This window comes from Mus caroli, chromosome 7 (assembly GCF_900094665.2).
Source record: "Mus caroli chromosome 7, CAROLI_EIJ_v1.1, whole genome shotgun sequence".
NCBI lineage: Eukaryota > Metazoa > Chordata > Mammalia > Rodentia > Muridae > Mus > Mus caroli.
The window spans coordinates 126065880-126086901 of NC_034576.1; the positions used below are offsets into that span (position 1 = coordinate 126065880).

General features: G+C 46.7%; 1 protein-coding gene across 1 annotated transcript in view; it reads left to right on the forward strand.

Annotated features, from left to right (window-relative positions):
* Positions 1–2546: 2546 nt before the first annotated feature.
* The window catches only part of Hs3st4 (heparan sulfate-glucosamine 3-sulfotransferase 4), a 404876-nt gene continuing 386400 nt past the window's right edge, over positions 2547–21022 (forward strand). Inside the window, exon 1 of the mRNA XM_021168814.2 lies at positions 2547–3259. Coding sequence (XP_021024473.1) covers positions 2547–3259 — 713 coding nt within the window. The remainder of the gene's footprint in view (positions 3260–21022) is intronic.

Consider the following 21022-nt stretch of genomic DNA (forward strand, 5'->3'; position numbering starts at 1 on the left):
TCCTTGTTGGAGTAGGTGTGGCCTTGTTGGAGGGAGTGTGTCACAGTGGGGGTAGGCCTTAAGACCTTCCTCCTAGCCACGTGGGAGCCAGTCTTCTCCTGTCTGCCTTTGGATCAAGATGTAGAACTTTCTGCTCCTCTAGCCCTACGTATGCCTGGACGCTGCCATGCTCCCACATTTATGATAATGGACTGACCCTCTGAACCTATAAGCCAGCCCCAATTAAATATTGTCCTTGGTAAGAGTTGCCTTGGTCATGGTGTGTCTTCACAGCAGTGGAAACCCTAACTAAGAGAGCTGGGTATTCAGATTCAGTAAGTAGACTGATCCTCCAGGGAAAGTCTGCAGTTTTCAACCATTTGGAGTCGATTTAAACATTTTCCCTTCTTCCTGCTGCTGCATGCCAGATATCTACTATCAGCTTGCCCTTTCTGGGCTACATTTTAACACCATTTTATGAAAAAAAAATTTTTCCCCAAGTCTGAGAACACATCTTTAGTGAGAACTGCATACAGGGCAGGTCTGTTTTGACTGCTGAGAACCGGGAGAGTCTGAGAACTGGGGGTCAAGAGCAGGAAGGCTCTGGCTTCAGCATCCTAGAACCGGGAGAGTCTGAGAACTGGGGGTCAAGAGCAGGAAGGCTCTGGCTTCAGCATCCTAGTGCCCTAGCTAGGAAAAGAAGTCCAACCCGAGGCAGTGGCAACATTAGCAGACACCTAACTTCCTGGCCGATGATCTGACAGCTGCACTTGGAGTTGAAGGAGGGCTGGATGAAGTGGCATTTCTGTCAGCTTCAGCTGGCCCTTCCCATTAACATTACAGTAATGGAGTTGTGTGGTGGTTGAAGAAAAGCATCACTAGTTACAGGGGGTGATTTACAGGACACCAGACTCCGTATTTCAGAGTCTCCTGTGTACCATAAAAAATGTATTATAAAGGAATAATCTTTATCTGAACCGAATCTGCGGTGTGGAAGACTCATGTCCAGCTGAGAGCAGCAGCGAGCTTTTGTTCACCCAGGGAAAAGTCCCCGCTCTTAGTCATATTTGATTAACATTTTTCCTCTCTTTGGCACTAGGTATCTTGTTAATATTTAGACATTATATACATTTTCTTTCAACTATTGTTCCCATTATGAGATCAAATAGAACAGGAGAAGCCAGCCTCTGAAGCAGAAGAGGGGAAAAGCTGATAGTCTGGGTAACCAGCTAACTGTGCCTAGCAGGGTAGAGCACATTAGAGCCAGTGCCAGTACTCATGAAGAAGGGCTCCTGAGAGTGTCTCCCTAGATGGACTCTCCCCCAGTTCTAGACTCCATCTTCCCCTTCTCCTGAGCTAAAGGCTACAACAAACCAGTCCACTTTAGAATCTCGCAAAGCCTTCAATACCACCGAGTGAGAGGAGGGATGGAAATCTCTCTGCTAAGCACAGGCACCTAAAATATTCAGTGAAGTGACACGCAGACATCCCTCTGCTTATTCGGTGTTTGGAGGGATGAGGACCCCAGTCTGTGTCAGCTCAGGGAACCCCAAGCTCCCTTAGCCCGCAGTGCCTCCCACAGGGCACAGGTGGGTGCACCTGTGGTTAAAGGGACTCGGTAGGGGACAGCGCCATCTCCCAGCAGAAAGTACAGTCACTGGGTGAAAAGACAGGGGCAAAAGCTTCTAGTCTGGGAAACCTTGGGGTCTGTGTCAAAGCTCCACCCATCAGGAGCCTCAAAGATACGGCTGGAGAGGTGGAAGTTGGGGTGGGGAAAGAACTGCATCAGAAAGCAAGGCAGGAGAAGGCTAGGGAAGAGACAGTCAGAAATGGGCTGAGTTTTCTCAGAGTCCCATCGGAGGAGACCTGGGGGAACTTGTCACTGCTAGGATCTCAGCTTCTCCAGCGCAGGACGGCCCAGGCCAGCTCTGGGTTACAGTTCCCTCCAAGAGTCTGGAGCGAACGCTGGCGAGCGCGGACACCTCCGACTCCCGTGGGAGCGCAGCGCTAGGGCGGGGCGGGGTCCTCGGCGCGCGCTTGGCGGCGGCTGGCGGGGGCCAGGATCTCCGCTCTCCCGGGCGCCCCAGCCTTGGCGCACGCCTCCGCTCTCGCGCACCCCCTCCGCAGGCACGCGCGAGGCGCACCCCTCCTTCCCCGGGCGGCGGCGGGCGCGCGCCCGCCCCCCTCGCCTCCGCCCCTCGGCGCCGGTCCTCTCTCCCGGCAGAAAGTTAGCAGCAGGGAAGGAACTCGGGGCTGCGGGAGCGGTAGCAGCGGCAGCGCGGGGAGAGCGGGGCGCTGCGCACGGAGCAGGTGCCGCCGCGACTAGGCGCCCCCCTCGGGCTCCTGGCCTGAGGTTGAGGGGGGCGGCGGGGGCTCGCGAGGGGAGGGGGCCATGCGGCCGGGCTTGTCCCCGGCGCAGCGGGACGGCAGCCAGGGCCGGGGGCGCAGCGGCGTCGCTCCATGCAGCCGGGGCGGCTGGGCGGCGGCGGCGGCGGCGGCGGGGGCGGCGGCTGAAACCATGTCCGGGCAGCGCCGGGGGCCGTCGCCGCCGCGAGCCGGGAGCCGCGATGGCCCGGTGGCCCGCACCGCCTCCGCCTCCGCCGCCGCCGCCGCCGCTCGCCGCGCCGCCGCTGCTGCCCGGCGCCTCCACTAAGGGGCCGCCGGCGCGCAAGCTGCTCTTCATGTGCACCCTGTCCCTGTCCGTCACCTACCTGTGCTACAGCCTGCTGGGCGGCTCGGGTTCGCTGCAGTTCCCGCTGGCGCTGCAGGAGCCCCCGGGATCCGCCGCGGAGCCCCCGCCGAGCCTGCTGTCTCCCTCGCTGCCGCCTCCCCGCGTGCGCCCCGGCGCCTCCTCGCCGCCGCCGGACAACGCGAGCCGCGGGCCACCGCCCGAGCCCCCCGAGCGCTTCACGACTCCCGCGGCCGACGGCTGGGGACTGGCGAGCGGCGGCGGTGCTCGGGACTCCTGGCCCAGGAGCCCGCCTGCCCCCGGAGACGCGGTCACAGAGCAGGACGCGCTGTTGGGGCGCGGGGCGCAGGAGCCAGGCGCCGCCGAGGAGCTGGAAGGCCGGAGGGCGGCCAACGGAAGTGCAGAACGGGGCCCCGCCAGCACCCCTGATTATGGGGAAAAGAAGCTACCCCAGGCACTGATCATCGGGGTCAAGAAAGGAGGGACACGAGCGCTGCTGGAGGCTATCCGAGTCCACCCGGACGTAAGGGCAGTGGGCGTAGAGCCGCACTTCTTCGACAGGAACTACGAGAAGGGGCTGGAATGGTACAGGTAGGAGGCTGCTGCGGAGTGCCGGACGCATAAGGGGTCCCGAGAGCCCATAGCCGGAGCATCCAGTGGAGGGCAGTGGGAGCCCTGGCCTGTTTGAGCAGAGTCCCGGTACAGATGAGAGGACAGGACTCCAGCTAAAAGATCACTTTATTTCGGGGAAAGGGGAGGAGCAGGTGCCTTGGAGAACTACCAGGCTTCAAATCTGGGAATCCCCAGCTCTCCCGCCTGTCTGTGGGGTGTTTCCCAATCCAGGCGGATACAGGGCATTGGCTTCTAGTTGAGAACAAGCGGAGGAATGAGACAGGAGAGCTAAATTGATGACAAGCTTTGAGATCCCCAGGAATCAATCTAAAGCGCCCTCAAAAGCGTTTGTGTGGCTGGAATTCAACTTCAGTGTTTTAAGGTCAGAGCAAAATGAACAGTTTAAAAAAAAAAAAAAGACGGTGTAGGCGCTTTGGCTTTAGAGTAAAGGTAGGCTATTTCCTACCTCTGTAACTTTCTGTCCCTCTTGGCTGAATGAACATTGGGTTGATTTAGTATCAGGAGCCTAGGTGTCTAGATACCAGTTGGTGCTATAAGCATGTCTGTGCCCTGTGCAGAGATCTTTCTAATTTGAGCATCCTTGGAGACAGTCTGGAGTTACTTCTGCCGGGAGTTATATACCTCTTTCTGACAGGACACCATCAGGTGTTGGAGCTGCGAGGGAGGAAAGGAGCAGGAGAAAGTTAAGTGCAGGTCAGATAGCGATTATCTGTCTTTCTTGCCAGCCCCGACATTAAAACAACATTGGTGCGTGCACATGCTCAGAATGCAAGCCCCTTTCTCTCTTGTCCCTCCTCTTCCCTCCCTCTTCATATCTTTCTGGATAACAGATCTGGACGGGTGGCCCCATCTCGATCACATTTCAATAATTAATTGCAACTGTCAAACAGAAACAGAGCCCTTGTCCGCTGAAGCGATGCTATCAGTTCCACAGAGCCAATAGGTAAAATTGCCCTGTGACAGGGTTGCTTTCCTGTGGAAGAGACATGCTTCCTGGGTTTAGATTACAGCCTGGGAAAAGTTTTGGCCATTACTTTGGGAATACGTAATAAGCATGTGTGTTGTGACTGTTTTCTCCCACTTTTGAAAAAATTGCCTTGTGCCTTAAAAGCTGCTGAGGAGTACACGGAGCCATAAACATTCCAGCACATCACACTGAGACAGGGAGTGTGTCTGTTAATGTCTTGTCTGTTTCAACAGCAAGAACTAATTGGGATATTTTAGGAGGCTTCAAACAGTCCCTTCCTATCAAAACATAAAACAGCAAGTGCCTAATTTAACTGGAAAAAATCCTTATTTATAACATCACAAGCCATGGCTTCCAGTTTGTGATTATAATTAAAAAGGTGTTAGGATGATTAATGCAACAACAGCAAAATAAAGACAGGGGAAGATGTCTGGGAAGGGTTCAGCTGTTTGCTGGTGAGCTACAGGAATGTCCTGATTTTTTTCTATGGGGTAGCTTTAGCCATCGGAGGGGAAGCAGGCATCCCCCATCCCGGTTCTAATTTTAAAGCTGTGCATCTTGTGGGAAGTGTCAGATGCCCTTTAAGAGAGGAATAAAGATCAAATCTTGAAGCATGTGTTTTGAGTGGCTTTGCTGCAGTGGAGCTACAGAAAGAAGTGATTTATTTGGATGACCAATAAAGTTCATGGGAATGCTTGAATGAGGAAGTCCCTATCCTGGGGCCTGGAGAGTTTTCTAAATGAGAGGAAAGAGATGATAGAGTTCTTAGGTTCTTTTACAGTGATGCCAAGATGAGATACATAAGCTACTTCACTGTCATGGCTACCGAAGGTGTGCGGTGTAGAGATAATCCCAGCCTCCTGATCCCAGCCAACATTTGTGGCATGTGTGGCTTAGTATTTGTTAGCCCTTAGTAGAGCTGCTAAACACAAATGGTATGCCTAGGGCAAGGTCGGCTTGGGCCCAGGTATGAGAACCATTTGGTATCTATTGGTCCTCAATCCCTGGCCCTTATCCTCTTGCCATATAGAGATGCAAGACTGAGTGATGCTGATTGGAGGTGAGGTGGAGACTCTCTTTAAGAGCAAGCCTCATGGGAGTGTGTGACCATCTAACAACACAGGTTCCATTAGCCACTGAAACATGGCTGATGGAAAGACTCCTAGAAGCTCCTGGGGATCACTGGTGAGCTTCCCAGCCTCACTGATGACAGCTGTGCTTTGAAGACATTTGTGAGACTTCATTAGTCTTGTCTTTTCATGCTTGCCCTGAGCCTCTCTCCCATGTAGGAAGAAGGGATGATAGATAGATCCTAATGTAGAAATCTGAGTAGTGGCTTTGATTCAAACCAGTTGTAGAAACTCTTTGTCTTGGTTCCCAGAGCAACTCTACACCCTAAATGGTGGCATCTTAACTTGCCCGTGCCATGTCTGCCGTCTACAATCTGGTGGCTTCATTGAAGAAGCACAGGTTAATTAAAGGTTTTAAATTTTCATTATGTATTTAACCATTTACCCTTTACTTATTTATCGTTTTAAATGTACTCCCAGTTGTCCACTGGTTCTGCAAGCGGTCCTGGATTTTGTGCTTTGAGCAAGAAGAGCTGAGACAAAACTGGAGCTGCTGTCAATGCGACTGGCTTGGGCTTCCCTCCTAGCTAACAAATCAGCTTTAGCAGGTTCATTTCTGTGGCATCACTCCAGTTGTCCCTAAATCCAGGTTTTCCTTTGTACCTATGCTGTCGATCTAATGGAATGTAAAAACACTTCGAAGATTAGAAGATGTACATTCGATTTTCAGGGCAGCACTGGACTAATGGATTAGGATGTGTGTATTCAGGCTGTAGAGATGCTTAGCCTCAGCGGTGGACTGACCCAGACAGTCAATGGTTAATAAGCCTTGTGGATCAAGCCCTCTTCTTCTGTCCTTCTGAACCTTTCTCCAAAAGGGCAAAACCATAAGCAAGTTCCATAAGAATGATTCAGTGACCCTGGCAGAGACCTGAACCCTTCTAAGGGATGGAACCTGGGGGGCAGACCCCTGGCTGCCACTAATAGAGCTCATCATAATGACAGAGGGACAGAAGCACTTGCCTCTTCTGTGACTTGCATGTATAGTGACCATGACATCTTGCTTTAGAAGCCACTTAGCTCTAAGGTGATGGTCTATGCTCTTATGTTCTACTGGGAGGGTGGAGTGACCCCAAGAACTCACTGTGTGCTGCAGGATGCTCAGCTCTTGTTCCCCAGTGGTTGGCAGCAGCACTCTCAGCTGGTGTCTGGAGAGAGGACTGAGGACATGAGATGCCGGTATTTATGGAATGCCAGCCATAGTGCCGGCTGCCACTCTATAGATGTGTTATTCACTGCAGCATTGAGTTTATGCTGTGAACTAAACAGCAGCGGTTCTGTTTTATGACCACGATTTCTTTATTCCTGGAGGTAAGTGACTGGCTCAGGGTCCTTGGTTTGGTGGCTGTCTGAGCTGAGATTCAAACCTGCATTTGTTCAGTTCCTTTGTTTCTTTGTTTCTTTGCCTACACCACACTGCCACTAACTAATGCTAAAGGCAGCTGCCTTTCCAATCCTTACCTTTGAGAAATGCTTAGTGGCTGCTGAGTGTGCCCTTGGTACTGTTCCAGGAATGGAGGATAAGATGAAGCATGAGGCGGATGGAGCCCCATCCTCCTGAAAACGTCAGTGTAGTAAGAAGGTGGACAGACAACAAATAAGCAAACCAAACAGTGTGTGGTGAACGTTTTGCTTTGATGAAGGAAGTAAGGAAAGCTCAACTAACCACATGCAAATAACTGGTACAGCTGAAGTGGCCAGATTGGACTACATCAGAAACATAAAATATACAGAGTGAGAAGTTGCTCAACAGGAAGTTTCTACTCATGGCACATAGAGACCCTAGCATTAATACTGAGGTTAATAATGTACGTTATTAAATTAATTTCATGCTTTGTTGTTGTTGCTAGCACTTTTAGGAGTAAAGCCATGGTCTCTTGTGTGTGTTCCACTATGGAACTACAGCCTCAACCCCCAATTTCACTCCTTTTTACCCTTTAAGAGTGGCTATTAGAGAATGTAATCGGATATCTGTGAGGGATTCGTAGGTCTACTGGGTGGCCCTTGTGCAGTGTCGAGCTTTTAAATGTTAAGTATGCCCAGAGATCTTTGTTCATTTGGATTGTGATGCTGCAAGTCTTGTGTGTGTGTGTGTGTGTGTGTGTGTGTGTGTGTGTGTGTGTGAGTGTGTGTGGATGGTTTGAGGTGGCCAAGGTGGGACAAGGTGCTGGGCTTCTGAATTTCTAAGATGCCCTAGATGCCATTGTTGCTACTGAGTCTTAGAAGTTACTTTGAGGCATTGATGTGCGAATGTAAGCATGCACATGTTGGTGTACGTGTATGTGTGTGTGTGTGCCCTGTGTGTGCACTCTCATAGATGTTTATACATGCAAGTGTGTTAGTTTGAGATGATTCCGTGATGGGAAATATGTAAACAGAGTGAAATGGTGAGACACAGAACCCAGTAGAGGGAAGAGGAAGTGCGAAGGTCTTGAGGAGGAATCGAGCTGTGTGACTCTGCAGCATTTATTCATCAATCTAGAGGAAACTGAGTTCACAGGACGGTGCAACCTCCTGGCTGAGTGACCTCCAGTGCACAGGTGATGACATCATTCAGGCTCAGTTTGTCCGACAGACATTTCTTCCCGATAGACTTGTCAGTGGAATAAATGAAATAATAAAAGTGGAGACAGTTATTCACAAAGTGAGTCTCCTAGAGCAGAAGTCCAAATGAGGCCGAGTATTGCTCTTCCTCATTTCCAAAATCCTTTTGCTTTTCTGATCCTTCACCTCTAATCATGGATGTGATGATGTCACCTTGCTGGTCTCCTTTGGATTGCTTTGGGAAAAGTCCAAGAAGGAGGACTTTGCAACCTGCATCTCTTTCATATTTTAAACAAACTCGGGTGATGCTGGGGCCCTTGTGGGTCAGATAAATGAAAGTAGAGAGCTGGCAGAGGATGCTCTTGAGCTCACTTCCCCTGAGCTAGGGGCAGCATCAGCCCTGTTCTGGCTACAGTTCCATGCACACAGGAAGCAAGGGTTATCAGATCTTTATTCTGTAAGAAGAAATGGAAAGCCAGGTTTTGATGTAAAATCTTCTGGTTTTTAGTGCTGGCCACAGATCTCAGTTCCTTAAAGCATGCTATGTAGGCCAATACTGTGGAGCAAATGAAACCCATCTGTGGACTGGATGCAGCCAACTTACGACCAGTTTGCGACCTCTGGGTTAAACTCATTTAGGAAAGTAACTGGTGCACTGTGCAGTGGCCAGAACTGTGGCTTGCAGGTGCTACTTGGGTGAGTGTTTTTCCCTTTTCTAGCTTCTTGCAACAGCTATGGGGAAATACCTCCTTGGAATGTGGCAGTAAGCACCAATGGGCTCTGATGCAAACACTAAGGCAGAAAAGGAAACTTGCTTGCTTTTTTTTTTCTTTTGTTTTTCAAAGCTGGGGATGGAATTCAGGACTTATGCAAGGTAGGCAAGTGGCCAACCATATATTCCCAGCAGGAGAATTCTTAACTTAATGATCTGAAGTGACCATACCTGATCTGACCACATAGATGACTTGGGTTTATAAGATCTATTCCAGTAGGGAGGGTGGAGACCTACGAGGTAGGAAAAGTGGCTTCAAGGTTTTGCTTTGTTATGTCAGCTACCAGCGTGCTTATATTAATAAAGCCCATTTTCTGACTGAGACACTTTGATCCTCGAATGCATTTATGTAGCAGGCTCTTTACAGGGATGGATGTAGGAGTCTGAAGGGATATGGTGTGAGGCAGGCCCCTTTCATCTCTGAGCCAGGATCCACAGCATGCTCACTGTGTGACCTTGGGTAAATTGAGAGCTATCTTGCAGCTTCAGCTTCTCCATCTATAGAATGGGCTCACTGTTGCTTACTTCCAAAGCACTATATGACAATGAACCACAGGGACATCTCAAAGGCCTTGTGTAGAGTTGGCGACATAAGGTACCTTACCTGACTTCTTCATTTTCCTTCAATGCCTTCCTTTTATTCTGCCCTGCAGCATGGAGGACTCAAAGGAGAAAGCCAGGCTCATTTGTCATTCATTGGATGCCGCCTTTTATTTCAAGATTCTATCTGAAAGAGAGCTTGCGAGTCCCCAGCAGCTCTTAAGTAGTTATCCAGAGGACAATCAGAGGGTTCCAGAAGTCGGCCTGTTGGCTCTGAGTGGGAGATGAGTCTAATTTCCTGAGACGATCTGGTCATGCTCACCCACCCAGAGGAACTGGAGGAGAAATGGCCCAGTTCTCTGGGTTGTCACTCTCCTGAGCCTTTGGCAGGAGAGCAGACCATTTGCTCTGGATATCCCAGAAGCACTAAGCTGCCAGGCAGGTAGGTGTGTCTTCATCTTCCCCACAGTACCCAAGGCACCCAGTCACTCTTCTGCTTGAGCTCTGGTGAAATCACTCAGGTGCTCCAGCCCCCTGACTGTGGCTTATTTTTTATCTTTGTAAGCCTTTCCAAGCCTGCTTTACTTGTAAATTGAGTCCCTGTAGAAGCCTTGAGACGCTGGGTGAGTTGAGATGCTGGCTTGGAGGCTCCCGAGCTTGAAAGGTTTGGTTTTTTCCTAATGGATGCTTAGCTCTGGAAGGGGTTGAACCACCACCCCCAGCAAAGGCAGCTCTGGATCCCATTGGTTTCTGTGGTTTAACAAGCTACTCTGCAACTGTCTTGGGAATTTTGGTCTGAAATCATAATTCACCACTGGAGACTTTATGCTGATCTTGTCATTAATTAAAAGCAGAAGGTTGATTCATTTTTTTCTCCCAAAGCACTTACTAGTTAGGATTGCCTGACTCTTCAAATTATTTTTATTTTAAGAATATACTAGCTATGTGTGGTGACATATACCTTTAGTCCCAGCATTCAGGAGACAGAGGTGGGAAGATCTCTGTGAATGTGAGGCCAGCCTGGTCTACACAGTGAGTGTGGGGCCAGCCTGGTCTATACAGTGAGTGTGGGGCCAGCCTGGTCTACACAGTGAATGTGGGGCCAGCCTGGTCTATATAATAAGTTCTAGGCCAGTCAGGACTATGTAGTAAGACCCTTTTGAAGAAAAAAGGAAGAATATACAGTTTAGAGGGGAATGAAGTAACATGTGTATTACTGTATATACATGTGAGTGAATACACACACACACTGCATATATATTGGTGGTTTCGAGTGAGAAAAGTTGAACCTAATTAAAAGCTAAGATGATTCATTGGCATCCATGGCTAGGATGTCTGTTGGGCTTTGGGAAAACGGCCTAGAGCCCCAAGGGTGTCAGTAGATTTCTGTGTTCCTTCCTCTGCTGTGTTTGTCTCGCTTCCTTCTCAGGCGGGCATCTCATCCCATTTTATTCCTCATCCCAGGTGGTAAGTAACACCCACCCCCATGTTTCAAGGATGGCTTTTAAGAGTGTCTGTAGAGAGTGCCTAGAGATGCCATTGTCCAGACTGTGACATGTGACCCCTCCTAAAGCAGGGCTTGGGTGTGCTCTCACTAGGCCAGGAGGATATATAGACACTTCTTTGACCTGAGATGGTAGTAGGGGTATGGAAGCAGAGGTAGTCTTATCAAAATGACAGGACATAATTTGCTTGAAGAGGAAGAAGGGTCTAGGGGGTTGTTGTTAGATCCCATACCCATGAAACAGGAAAACCCTCTGGGGTGGCACATGATCTGTCATCTAGCATGTTATTTGGTAAGAGGCTTAAAGGGTTTGAGGTCAGGTTTAGTTGCATGTCTCATTCACTCATTTATTCAACATGTAATATCCACTGTGTGCCATTTGCTGGGCTTAAACATGGCCACCAATTAGAGACATGAACATGAAAATGATTTTATGATAAAGGAACACAAACCTTGACTGAATAGGATTCACTCTAAGAATGGAAGGGTGGTTCAGTCCTTGACAGTGCAATTTATTGTTAAATTTAACAGATGTGCCCATTCTTGTGGTATATGTTGTGGATATTGGAGAGAGAGTTTCTTTTCTGGGACCTGTTCACACTAACTCCCTCTGTAGGATCTTTCCAGTCTCATTTGCTCTTCCTGGAAGACTCTGTCCCCAATCTCTGGGTTGCTGGTGTCCCCTTATCAGGTCTTCAGGTATTGGCTGAAGTTTAGACCCCTCTAACAGACCATTTCCATCTATACAAAGGTCTTCCTGCTATGCTCTGCCCTGCTCAGCTGCTCTACTCTCCTCATAAGCTGTGTCACTCCTCAGAGTTACCCCCACTTACCCACTCATTGGATGGTCAACTGCACAGAAACAAGGACCCTGTCCATCTCATTCTTTACCAGTTCCCCCGAATACAATAGCCGAAAGGTGACGCTTTGCTAAGGGAAAATACAGAATCAACAAACCCACTAGACAAAGGAGAGTCTTCTGTGTCACTCCAGACTTCAGAGAACAAAGAGCATGCCTGTTTCTTGGGAACCTGGGTTATACATTGTTGTAAATGCTTTCACATGCTAATTCCACAAGACAACTTTGGGTGCAAGGGGGGTAACTTAGGATGCGTGTTAGGCTCCCACTCATCGAGCCTCACAGGTGGGTGTACTCCTACTCCTCTTTTATAGATAGAGGGTGACACTGGGAGGGTAAACAGGGCTCCCAAGGACATAAAGCAGGCTGTCAGGAGCCAGGTGTTTGTTAAATGACTCTTGTTTCCTGGCCTCTGTGGATATAGTGGTGTTCTAGGAGAACAGCCTTGGTTCTTACTCATAGATCATTTTATTCCAAGCGTCTTTGGGGTTTAGCATCTCTATCCCATCGTCAAAATATCATTGCCACTAAGTGTGCTGGAACACACACATAATCCTCGTACCCAGACTGAGCCCGAGAAGTCCTCAGTTCAGGGCTCACTATTTCCACATTAGTTCCCATTTAATAATCAGTTGCAAAAGGGCCTTGTGTTTGGTTTGTGATAATCATTGTTCAGGCGAATCTTCTTTCATTTGATTCCATATTAAAGCTTCTGTTGGAGGTGAGAATCTTGAGAGTTGCTGGAGCTGAGGAAATATTTGAGTTTAATCCTGGCACTATCCTATCCCAGGGCACCTTGGATTATAGAGTCACTTGGTATTTTGATGAAGAATCTGAACCTGGGGCTGGGGAGATGTCTCGATGCTTAGGATGCTTGCCATGCAAGTGTAAAAACCCGACTTTGAATCCCCAGAAGCCAAGGGAAAGGCAGACATATAAAGTGACTGTCTACAAACCCAGGGTTCGCTTGAAGAAATGGAGGCAGAGGCAGGAGAATCCCCGGAAGCTCACAGCCCAGCTTGTCTGGCATCCACAGGAACACAAAGTAAACACACTCTCAAACAAGGTGAGAGGCTAGACCAAACACCACGAGTATACCTTGACATATACTTGCACATGCTTACATATATGGATTTTCACACACACACACACACACACACACACACACACACACACACACACACACACACACAAAGAGAAGTACATAAAAAAAGAAAAAAAAAAGAACTTTTTAAGAGGTGGACCTGAAATTAGAAGTTACAGTTTTGAACCAGAGTTCCACATATGTCTCCCTTATATGCAGAATAGTAACTTAACTTTTGAATCTTGTATTTCACATCTTTAAAATGGGACTAGCAACCTCTTCTAAATCCACAGGCATGTTGCAGGAGGGGAACAAGGGTTCTAAGCAGGAAGCTGCCTCATCTGTCTACACGTGTGCGTTGTTGTTAATCTACGCACGTTTCCTGAATTCCTCCAGGTAATTGGTTTTCTGGGATGTTGCACTCCAGGGAATGCCTGAAATACAGGACGATTCCTCTTATCATAAAGTTAGATTAAGAAGTTTAATTTACAGAAACTATTATACAGCATGGATATCAAATGTCCTGAGTGCAGACTGCAGAAGGTTCCAGAGAACTCTAGGGCAGCCTTAATCTGCATAACTCTCTCCCCTGACTTATGAACACTGGAGCTTTCTTTTAAATCCTGAAACAACATAAAGAGTAATGGGGCATGCTTGCTTTGTCAGACTACCCTGCAGTTAATCAACTCTAGAAGTGACCAGCAGATTCTCTTATTTGGTTCTCAGTTGGCCCATCATCTTCCCCCTTCTTCTCTCCCCGCGCACACCTTGGCTATAATTCCCAAGCTGGTATATTCATATATCACCTTCTAGTTGCTCATCCATCCCGCTTTTTAATCCTTTGTGGTAGGCAGAGTAATAGTTACTTGAAATATCTTTATCCTAACTCACAAGATACATCCGATTTCATGGCAAAGGACAATTAGGTTTCACATGGAAATAAGATCATGTGCTAACTAGCTAACGGAATGACAGATTGGCCCATATCTTTTGGATGAACCCAATTAATTACAAGAAGCCTCATAAATGGAAGGGGAGGTGGTGAGAGAACCAGAGTCACAGAACGTGTGAGGAATCCGGTCAACTATGCATGGCTTTGAAGACAGAGGGAAGGGCTATGGGCCAAGGAGTTTTTGCAGCATCCAGAATCAAAGAAAACACAAGGAAGTAGAATTTTAGCATCTTCAGAAGGAAGGCAGCACAGTGACACTTCTGTTGAAATCCATCTTAGACTTTGGCCACAGGAACAGTAAGATATATTTACATGGTATTAAGCCTCTAACCTTTCGAATATTTATTATAGTAACCATAGGAGATGAGTACACTTTGTTCAGGTGTGCCTAGCAGTCGCCAAGACACTTTGATTCTTTCTTTCTCTCTCCCTCTGGTTTTTCTTCTTTTCTAGAAAAAAAAAAAGTCATCTTCAGGGCCTTCTGGTTCTCTTCCCAAACAGATGGAGTGGGACAGTGTATGAACACACAATATTTCCAGAATGTAAAAGTAAGAGTGGCTGATAGAAGCTAGGGGTTTCTGTCTCTTGTTAGGTAGTGAACATTGTTCTTCAGAAAGCATAGGTGCACAAGCGCCAGCCATCCAGAAACCCAAGTCTGAAATGAAGCTCAAGGGGACAGGTGCACAAGTTTGAATACCAACTCATTCACACACCAGCCAGTGTAGGCGGAGGCCTCAGGTGTATGTGCACCTCAACATCACTTGGGTCCACATCCCTTTCTTCTTGTTGCTCCACCATCCCCAAGGCAGCTTGTTAGATATGCAGAATCTGTAGCCCAGCCCTACCTTCCTGATGCAGAAGTTTGCATCTCAGGGAGATGTGCTGCTGCTGACTGGGAGCAGGATTTGAACTGGGAACTAGCGGTTTACAGCAGTAGTTCTCAATCTGTGGATGGTGACCCCTAAAGTCCGTCAGAAAATACAGAACATTCACAGCAGTAGCAAAATTACAGTTAAGTAGCAATGAGAATAATATTATTGTTGGGGGTCACCACAGCATGGGAAACTGTATTAAAAGGGTGCAGCATTAGGGAGGTTAAAAACTACTGCCTTAGAATGAAGTCTTTCAGCCCTGGTACTGATGACGTTTGAGATGGGCCCAAAGACTGTTGTGGAGGCCTGTCTTGTACACTTACCAACTTTTCTGGCTTTACTCACTGTATGCCAGTAGCACTTCCCCTTCAGTCAAGGCAGATAAAAAAATGGCTCCAGACTTTGTCACATGTTACCATGAAGTCCCAAATTACATCTAATCGAGGTTTTCCTTTCTTTCCTGGGACTTCACTCTCTCCACACTTCACCCTCAGAAAGGAAGGGGATCAATTTATTTTTGCACAAAGATTACACCCATAACTTCAGGCCTCATTCTAATGTCAAGAATTCAGTTCAAGGCTTCACCTAGCTGCAAAAGAGTCAGGGAAGGCATTTGAAGGTTTCTGTGCCTAAGGAGGGGCAAATGAGTATAGGTGCAGCCAGATGTCTCTACAGGAGCTTGCACAGGCTTATGATTGTAGTCTTTCTCCCTCTTTCTCTCTCCTTCTCCCCATCTCTTGCTCCCTTGTCTTCAACATCTCTATTGCTCTCTCTGTACTAGGGGTCAAGTCAAAGAACTTGTGTGTGACATCAGTGTGCTACGCCACAGCCTGCCATATCTCTTTTAATTCCCTTCTGCCAAGTTGGAAGGAGAAATAAATTAAGCATGCATGCTCATGCATGCATGTGTGCATTTGTGTGTGTGTGTCTGTGTGTGTATCTGTTTTATGTGTGTGTGTCTGTGTGTGGGTCTGTGTGTATGTGTGTATATTTGTGTGTGTGTCTGTGTGTGTGTGTGTCTGTGTCATGTGTCTGTGTGTCTGTGTGTATCAGTATCCAGTAGAAATCACAGGACAGTTAAGAGAACATGTAGCATTTATCTAATCAATATATTTTTATATCAAGGATCCCGTGCCCTCTGAACTTCCACCATCAACACAGATCTTGCAGATATGTTTCCTAAGAGGTGTGTCTACCCACCTACTGAGCATCGTCTTTCCCTTTCAGATTTGTGCCTCCTCTGTGCCAACCACACTTTGTTGGTAAATGAAAACTAAGTAGTTGTATAAATTTTCACAAAATGATTTTCAGAAGAAGAAAACTAAGTTTCTTAAATATTTGTAAACATGGTATAATGAAATCCATGTGTTTGGTAAGCATACATGTGTATTTAATTGTACATAGGCAAATATATTGTGTGTATTTATATAAGACATATATATATATATGCACACATGTATGTATATGTTCTCATATATCTATCAGCCATGTATCTATGTACCTGTGTATCTACATATGTATATATGTATGTATGTACATTATTTGTCTGTCTATCTGACACCTTTTGCCTTGGTGTGACCCTTATCCCTTGTCTACTTGCCTTTCTGCCATCTGATTTTATTCATCAACCATGGTAAATGACTGTTTTAGAGTATAAAGCATACCACACCTCTTCCTTCCCTTTAATTTCCAGAAAAGTCCATGTAGAAGTTCCAAGCCTGGCTGGGACCTGCAAAGCCCTAAAAGACTGATGGGCCTTTTCTCTGCAGTCACGTTCATTCATCTCTTCTCTTTGCTCCTGTTTATACTGCGCTAGCCTGAGAATCTAAATGTGACCTACCCAGGGCCTTTACCCTTGTTGCTCCCTCTACCTGAAATTCTTTTCATCAGTCAATGGTGTGTCTGCCATCTTTCCTTCACTCGTGTCTTTGATTAACCATCTCATCCTCCATGTGGCTTGGTCACATAGACATGGACTTAGCTAGCATTGCTAGTGCTAGGAGCTTCACCCGTGTGAAGTGTCACATTGCTGTTAACTGAATCACTGTAGTCTGTAGTTAATCTCTCCACACTCCAAGTTTTTGTTGTGTTCATTTTCCCAGTTTTAATCCCCTTGTCCTGGGAATTTTTTGATTCTAATATAGATTCACAAAATGACTTTATCATTACTGGGGCAAAGCTAAAAGCCATTTATTTATGTTCCTCTCAAGCTATCCCTGCTAATTAAATACACTGCCACCAGGTGGTGGTTGTAAGATGTACTGCCTTCATCCTCCTGCCTGTTTTTACCCCTACATCTGTTGACCCTAAGTCATAAATTGAGAGGCATTTTAAAAGGTTCACATTAAGGAAACAATCAGCAGGTATTGAGACAGATGTGTAGAATCCTGTTTAGAATAAACTCACAGTTGAGTGTCCCTCCTGGCTTTCTTCTGAACCAGATTGTTACATTTGTGCTCAGATAAAGAAAGAATATGGTCAGGAAACACACCCTCTGATATTAGTGTTCTCCTGATTCTCAGTGGACAGCAATGAGCACCCTGTGCTAGCCTAAATATAAGTTAAGGTGATTAATATTAGAAAATGTTATAGTGCTATACCAGATATTGAATGGGTGCCATCCACTTAGAATCCCTGAAAAGTACACAATCATTTTAGCCAGTGAGCCCCATGACCTCACCAGAGTCACTGAGTTCCTTATTAAGACAACAGTGAGCAGCTCTCTGCAGGCTGACTGTCATTCACTCCTAGATTGTCCCATTGAAGGCTCTTGCTTTCTTTGGGAGTGGACTTTCCTCTTTCTCCATATCTCTGTCACCAAATAGAGATTTCCCTAAGTCACAGCCCATTGGAAACCTCCAGTCACTGTCTGGTAGTGTGCCTTTAAAGAAAACCATTCTAGTGACTGTGAATTCACCTTAGGCTTAGGACTTGAGCGGACAGGATTCATTTGCTTTATAGCATTCATCATTCCAGGTAAAATCTGAACTAAGCATAAATCCAAAGGAATTTAATAAATAGCTCCTGTATCTAAGATGTCCCAGGTAGGGGGATGGGGATCTTTAAACAATTAATATAATACTTTTATTCTTGAGAATTTCATATGTGCATCTATTCAATATATTTTGAGTACATTCAGCCCCTTACCACACCCCACCCCCAGGTCTTCCCAGGGATCTTTAGTTTTCAAGGTGTGGCTTAATCTTGGCTTAATGATGCCACCAGATTTTAATTTTTAGATTCTGCTGCCGAGGCGATTGGCTATATTCATAAAACTTTCTGCATTGTGGCTATGAAGAGAGCAATCACCTGATTCCTTTTCCTAAATTGTAGGCAATAGAGACTCCAATCTCTCCCCAAAGCTTGCTGCCTCTGAGGAGCAGAGGGTGGAGGTTAGGAGTTTTCCGGGCACACAGTGCTGGGATGCAGGGATTTTTCCTAGAGCAAAACCAGGATACAGTTCTCAGAAGGGGTGGAATGTATATGGATGCCAACACGACAGATGTCTGCTTCTAGACTTCTGTGGAAATGCAGTCTTCCACTGAAACACAACTGAGTAAATCAGAAGCACTGTGGGTTTTGCTGGCTGTGTGCAGACGGAGGCCGGGGTCGGATTCTCTGTTCTGCCTTTATCCAGAAGTGAATTCCAACAGACTCTCAAAAACTCTTCTGTTGCTCTGCTAGGAAGAAGGGCAGGTTGGGAGAAAGAGGGTGGGAAATTGAGAAAGGAGAGACTGGTACAGTCTTTGTATTTAAGGTGTTAAGCCCTGGGGGAAAGTTGAAAGAACCCACCTCTAGAAGTCACTGGTTGTTTATTTAGAATATCTTCCATTTTTTGTCACTTCTGTAGAAACTCCTAGAACTGCCTGGGAAAAATTAAAGGGGCTGTATATCTTGCAAGAGAATTCTTCAAATACCAAGTAAATCATTCACTACATTAAATCTTCCTGCCCAGGATCTCCTCCAGTAGAGAGGAAGAAACAAATGTCTTGGCGTTTGATCAGCCTTAATATAACAACCAGATAGCCCAGAATTTTAGAACAGCCTTGGCTCTGCTGTTTTATCTTCTTCACTTAAGGTAAGGCTCACAATAAAGAATTAAGTGGGATTTAGTTTTCTATGATTTTGTGAGACTTTTTAATGACAATAAGCCCCTGTTTTGAGGCAAAGGGAATCAACCTTGTCAAATCTAGTGTCTTGGTGTTTTGTTTAAACAGATGCATCTTGTGAGTGTGTGGCATTTTCTTATCCAGCAGCAATGCTACCATCTTTAGTGTGCCAGAGTGTGATAGTCTTACAGTCTCTAAGATCTCTAAGGATCTTTCTGAAGAGACATTAGGACTCTGTATTTCTCTGTGTCTCTGTCTCTCTGTCTGTGTCTCTCTGTCTCTCTTTCTCTCTCCCTTTCCCTTTCTCTCCCTCCTCTTGTTTCTCCTACCTCTCTCATTAACTTCCTCTCTTTCCTTACTCTCATGTCCCTCTCTTGTTCCTCCCTTCTTCTCCCTGCACCTCCTCCCCATCCTTCCTCTCCCTCCCCATCCTTCTTCCTATCCTTTTCCTGCTTCCCACCCTTCTTCCCATTTTTCCTTCCCTCTCCTTTCATGGTACTGGAGATAGAACTGGTGGTTTTGTCCATCCTGGGCAAGCAGCCTCCTACTGGAACATGCTTCAGCCTGCCTGTCTTTGGACTTCTTGGCAGCTCCAGGTCTTATCTGCTCCTTTGCTGTCTGACTCCCACCCTTTCTTTAGCTTGAGCCCCATCACCATGATGAGGACATGAGAGAGGCTTCCCCTCATTTCCTTCAAGATGGAGGAATTAGGAGTGGCAACAAAACTACTTCTCTTGCCCCTTGCTGTCAGAAAATGTTCATCTACCAATTTCCTGTGACTTGTTTTCAGATTCTGAAGAACTGTAAAAGGTTCTCTTATTTCAAAGAAAGGTGAAATTTAAAGACAGATAAGAACTTCACTTGAGTGATTTATTTTTTTCCTTTATAGCAGCTGCACTTTGGCACATTCTTAGCAACAATAGTTAGCTTCCATAATTTTTCAGGAGACTGAAACAAAACAAAACCCACAGGGATGTGTTGTGTGTGTGTGTTTAAGATATGTGTGGGAATGTGTGTATGTGTGTGTGCATGCTTAAGATGTGTGAGGGTATGTGTGTATGTTTGTGTGTGTAAGATGTGTGCATGTGTTTAAGAAGTGTGAGTTGAGTGTGTGTGTATGCCATTGTTGCATGCTGAGGTCAGGACCGCCTCAGATGTTGGTCATTGCCTTTAGCTTCAGTCAAGGTTTCTTTTTAGTTATCTCATACACGAGGCTAGGTGACCAGGGAGCTTCCAAGGAGTCTTCTATCTTCATGTCCCTTTGTCCCACAGATGGACTGGGATTACAGATATGAGCCACCATGTCTGGATTAATGTGGGTTCTGGGGATCCCAGCTCAGTTCTTCATACTTACATGACAAACATTTCTCCCAGTCTCTTTTAACATTGGTTAATCTTCCCAGCATCCTCTAATGATGACAGATTTTGCATTTTAAAGGGAAAGTGAGCATAGAGAGGAAGGAATTATTACCAAATATACCCTGGTTACTACTGGTGCAGCCTGGGTGGGAACATGAGCTTGTCAGTATTTGCAAACCTTCATCACAGCAAGAGGCTACTGACTGGGAAGAAACAATGCTGAGGAAGTGCTGTTCGAAGGCTGTGCTTGACAGGTGGGGCATTTCCTCAGAGTCCCTTTCCACAGCCAAATCCAACATAGCTCTGTCTTTGTGAATAGATTCCAGGGTGCTCATGTCTGGGCTCCTGGAGAAGTCAGAGCACAGATTCTTTACTGTGGAAGAATGGAGACTGTCTTCCTACTGTGGTTGGTTTAAAAGTCTCAGCATTTGCAAGGACTTCAGAGTGAGACACAGGAAGAGACAGAGAGAGAGACTGAGAGGCATACACACACACACACACACACACACGCACACGCACACGCACACGCACACGCGCACACACACACACACACACACANAGAGAGAGAGAGAGAGAGAGAGAGAGAGAGAGAGAGAGAGAGAGAGAGAGAGGTTGATTTTCTGAACCTGGCTGTATGCCGCTAATTTCAGAGACTTGTAGACTCAGCAGCCCCTTTCCCGTGTGGGGCAGCTGAAGGATGATAATTCTCCAGGGATGAATGTTCTTTAAAAGCCCCCCTGTTGCTCAAGCACTTTCAAGGCAGTGTGCATGGTGGAAAACAACTCTTGGGGTCACCTTGTGTGGGTGTGCCTTGACCCTGCTGCCTCTGCAGGCCTCGTGGTGGCTCTGGAGGGAGGGCCTGGTGACAGCATCATCCAGGAGTTTACTCTTTGATATAGTAGCATTTCTGTCCTATTCTTAGTCCACAGAAATGTCTATCCTTTGACGATTGTCTTTGGAAAAGTTATCTGTGATTAGGGGAAGTGTGTATATGAATGAGTATGTGAGTGTGAGTGTGTGTGTGTGTGT